We start from the raw sequence: 5000 nt of genomic DNA, 5'->3' as shown, positions 1-5000 counted from the left end.
GTGTGTGCATCTTGTGTCTTTGTGTGTGTGTGTGTGTGTGTGTGTGTGTGTGTGTGTGTGTGTGTGTGTGTGTGTGTGTGTATGCATGGTTGTAATGCATGTGAGTACATGACATGTATGTAGATGTGTGTGTTGAACGGGCTGGCGAGCGCAGGCTGATAGCGTGAGTCAGGGCTCGCGGAGTAAACAGACTCCCCGAAACTGGCAGGCGGCAGCGCCGGTTTTGGGTGAGTTCATCTGGATCGTAAACACATGGTTTGCTTGGCTGGTTTCAGCCGAGTGGATAATGAGTGCAAGCGACTGGGTGACACTCCGCCGAAAGCTCTTGTGGCCGGTGTGGGTTAGGCCATAAAATGTTTTCTTTATTTATTTTTGTTTCTTTTTTTCTTTTTTTCTTCGGGGGTCCAAAAACCGTGATGGACGGCGTTGGCGCTCCGTCACTTCTTGTGGTGAGGGGCGATGAGGTGCGGCGTGCGCCCTGCGGTCCCTGGAACGAGCCGAGAATGATTCGCGGGCGACTGCCGCTCGGCCGGATGAGCGGCATCTCTCTCTCTCTCGCGCGCGTGAGCCCTGCAGGAAACTGCCACAGGGAGCTAAGCGGCTAACAAGCAAGCACTGGGGATGCTAGTCATCAGACGCCGGATACTTTGAGCAACCGAATACGAACCAAACAAGAGCCCAACTCTTCAAAAGAATACAAGATTTTTTCATCGAGTGCCATTTGCCATTTATTTCACCCGTCAAATAAGCAGAACTGATGCTCTCCATGCCACACGCCGCAAGACTTTTCAACACATTGTCTTCCTTCCCTTGACTTTGATAGAAGCCATAAGAGTTTGGACGTTGGCAGACAGCTTTGAGTCTCTGCACAATATACTCATATACTCGGCATTAGTGTGATGAGGGTGATTAGTGTGTCATTAGTAATGTGCAACTGCTTAGAAAGATCCAAAAATGTTCACCAGTGGAGGACAGAGAGCAAGACGTCATTCCCAGACATCATGACAGGCAGACTGCCATTACAAGACCACACACACAGATCGGCGGGGGAAAGCTGAGCTGTGTTTGGGTGATTGTAAGCGTGTATAACATCTAGCAGGAGAAAAAACATCTGACTTTGTCCAAATAAGACGGGTTCACGTTTGAATAAAACATGCATGACAAAGCCTATTACAGGTCACAAGAGGTGAGGGGCCCGGATTTGATTGTGATTAAAAGACACTAATAAAAGTGAGGCCTTAAGATAGTTGGCTGCTCATTAATCAAATCGCACGCCAAGCCGAATGACTTTCTGAGTGTTTGGGGAGAGGGGGTGCGGGCCGGGGTGGGTGTGCGGTGGGGTGGGGGTTCTTGGGAAGAGAATCAAAAGAGTTGCGTGAAACGGCTGGCTGCCGGATGCTGGCCAGCGTCCTCCTGGAGGGAAGAAAGAGAGAGAGAGAAAGAGAGAGAGGGAGAGAGAGAGAGAGAGAGAGAGAGAGAGAGAGAGAGAAAAAGAGGGAGAGGGAGATAGAGAGGGGCCTTCGATTGTCTCCTCTCCACGCTCTCCTGACTCTCAAGGCCTGCCCAGCACCAGGAGAGCAGACAGAGGCCTTTCAGACGCGAGGGGCCAGATTCCAGGAATGGCCGAGAGAAAAAGACAAGCGAGTCCAGAAAGAAAGAAAGAAAGAAAGACAGAAAGAGAGAAAGAGAGAAAGAGAAAAGCTAGAGACTAATGTGATAGACAGAAGAGTAACTGACAGAAAGAGAGAAAGCAAAGTGAAAGAAAGTAAGTGAGAAAAAAAGCAAGAAAAGAAAGAAAATTGTAGAGAAAGCGCTGGAGAAAGACAGAGGAAGTGGCGTCCAGTGAAATGCTTGTCGCCGTGGCTCCCCAGTGCAGATGGCCCGGGGAGAATGCCTTTGAACGTGCGAGGGGCCGGGGGCTGAATGACACTTCTTATTCTCCACCAGGCGAGCGGCAGTTCTGTCGCTCCCACAGCTGTGAGCCGTATTGTCCTCTCCAACGGCTTCTTTCTTTCTTGTTCTTTCTTTCTTTCTCTCTCTCGGCCTCTCTCTCTCTCTTTCTCTCTTTCTCTCTCTCTCTCTCTCTCTCTCCCCTGTCTCTTTCTACCCAGCTGCTGGGCTCCAAACGTACTGGAATTTTCTGCTCTCGCCCCAGAGACATGATGTCATTCACACAAACGCTGCATTTTCAAAGAGAAATTACTTTTACTCGCTCGGGCCAGGGGCAGACAATTGGAGAGTGTATGTGTGTGTGTGTGTGTGTGTCTGTGTGTCTGTGTGGAGGCGGGGGGGGACGAAATGCGTTAGCCACGGTTAGAGTTCGTGACAAATTACGTCTCTTTTTAATCACTGCTATGGCGACCATTAAAAGAGGGCATAATTTCAGAGAGAGAGAGACAAGAGCAAATGGAGGATCTGAGGCTGTAAATGTGTCAGGTCATAAGCAGGCTGTTATTCCTTTAGTACACCATCATTACCAGGGAGAATTACAGCTTCTCCACAAACTAAAAAGAGAGAAAAGGAGGGAGAGAAAAAAAAAGTAGGGAGTGAGGGAAGGGAGAGAGGGAGACAGGAAGAAAGGAATAGACAGAGAGAGGGAGCAAAAGAGAAAGAAAGGGAAAAAAACACAGTTTACTGGCGAATGAATAGGGGAACACTTACCTTCAAGTACTCCCACAGTGGAAACTGCACCAGAGAGAAGGGGATCTAGAGAGGGGGGGAATGAGAGGTAATTAGTCAAATGTTTACCACAATGAACTGCTCCTGTACTTAAGGTTTGCATGGACAATAAATAAAGTCATAAAGCAAACCCATAGTGCATAAGGATGTGGTTAAACTAGTATTTATAGCTTTGTAACTTTGTTTCAACAACACATTTAACTTGTCATTCCACTAAGATGAAGGAAGTGTTGAGGCCTTGTATGACTAAGATGACTAAGATGATCATTTCTGGTTCGACGGGAATATGATCACCAGGAGAGCAGGAACTCATTCCAACAAACGGCATCCCGACTGGCATGACAAGACAACTCCTACCACCTGAACAGCAGCCATGCAGGTCAGGAACAAGAGACCCTGATGACACACTGACAAACAACTGACACCTATAGTGGTGTCAGGAACAGAGCAACAGACGCCTACTGTATAGTGGTGTCAGGAACAGAGCAACAGACACCTATGGTATAGTGGTGTCAGGAACAGAGCAACAGACACCTACAGTATAGTGGTGTCAGGAACAGAGCAACAGACACCTATACCATTGTCAGGGGGACTGCTGTACTCACCTGCTCTAGTTCAACATATTATACACTTGATAGTCTCATCTATGCTGGGCTGTGTAATACATATCATATCATACTGATTGTTCACTCATATTTATGCATGTTCAAGCCTGAATGAATGCAAACTGATGACAGGGATAATGCAACTAGATGGAACAGTGCAGTCAGCGATTGCACATAATGTCACACTTGTAACAGATGCTTTTGTCTAAAACAAGGTACATAATATTTTAACCAAGGACCAAACAAAAAAACACACTACAGTCTACTTTTAGTGTACTTGCGGGAGCTACCAGATCATGCGATGTTTGCTGAATGTAACATAAATACGATGGGCCTGCGTAAAATCGCTGACTGCGCCTCTGAGCATTAGGTGCCTACAACACAATTCTTCATCACACTATGCTGGCTTATGAGACCAACAGCTGTCTTAGGAGACATGATTATGTTTATTTGTGAACATTATTAATAGAAATCTGCTGCGTGATTTCACCACACATGGTTTCACATGCCTCTGACTCGAGGGACACAAAGCGGTTGTTTGTTTGACCCCTACAGGAAATCACATGTCGAATAATAATACAAATAATAAAAAAAAAAATCGCCACAGATCAAGTGTAAGAAATTCCCTCCCAACAGCTGTGTGCTCTAGTGCTCGTCAGGGAGAGAGCCAAGTGCACTCTCAGCACTGGAAAAAGTACATTTCCAAATAAAGAAAGAAAACACACACACACACACACACACACACACACACACACACACACACACACACACACACACACACACACACACACACACATACACACACACACACACACACACACACACACACACACACAGACATACGCACACACACACACACACACAAATCCACCTGTCTTTTATTATGGGCAGGATAGTGCCAACCTTTCCAGACACCAGCACAGAGAAAGAAACAGACAGACAGAGAGAGAGAGAGAGAGGGAGAGAGAGAGAGAAATAGGAGTCGAAAACAAGAGGAGCGAAACTATGTGTGTGAGGCCTTTTCAGGCAATCATCTGGTGAAGCGGAGCATGATTTACATGTGGATGTAGCACCTCTGGCAGAAGGGAGCGTGTGTGAGACGCAGGTGGTCAGCCTCACACTGGCCAGACAGCCATGGACACTGGGCCCAGGGCTGATGGGAAGGGAAAGGAGGAGGCCTCTCTCTCTCTCTCACCCTCTCTCTCTATCCCTCTCTCCCTCTCTCAGCTGGGGCGGGCGGCCAGTTAGCCTGTTTCTTTACGACAGCGCGTGCGGAGTCCGACAGTGATGGGTGATTTAAGGATTCGCCGCTCTGTGTGTCAGTCTGGCTCAGCGCTGACATAAACACCACAAATAAATCACCAGAACAACACACTCTTTTCTCCTTTGTGCCTCTAAAGGCTCTGTTGCTGATCCAGCCATGATCCCAGGGGCACACACAGAACAAAAAACATGGAGGAAGGGAGACAGAAACAGTTGCCACGCAAATCATTCGCTCGATCATTAGACACCATTAAGGCGCTCACAATGACAACTGAGGGACCTTAAAGGGATAGTTCGCATTTTAAGACACGAAGTTGTATGGGTTCCCTGTCAGCAACGTAGTGCATCAGCACTGACTTACCCCCCGACAGCGTCCTGTGAGCCGGGATCCAGCCGGTTTTAGACGCTGAAGAAAGTAGTCCGGCAAGTTTCTGGGGTCACGAAAGTAAAGTG

General features: G+C 47.6%; 1 protein-coding gene across 1 annotated transcript in view; it reads right to left on the bottom strand.

The window, feature by feature from the left end:
• slc25a26 (solute carrier family 25 member 26) overlaps positions 1-5000 on the bottom strand; it is a 52126-nt gene that overhangs the window by 16226 nt on the left and 30900 nt on the right. The window contains exon 6 of the mRNA XM_062544956.1: positions 2662-2706. Coding sequence (XP_062400940.1) covers positions 2662-2706 — 45 coding nt within the window. The remainder of the gene's footprint in view (positions 1-2661; positions 2707-5000) is intronic.

The sequence above is a fragment of the Sardina pilchardus genome, chromosome 9 (assembly GCF_963854185.1).
Source record: "Sardina pilchardus chromosome 9, fSarPil1.1, whole genome shotgun sequence".
NCBI classification, from domain to species: domain Eukaryota; kingdom Metazoa; phylum Chordata; class Actinopteri; order Clupeiformes; family Clupeidae; genus Sardina; species Sardina pilchardus.
This window is presented reverse-complemented; position numbering and strand designations above follow the sequence as displayed.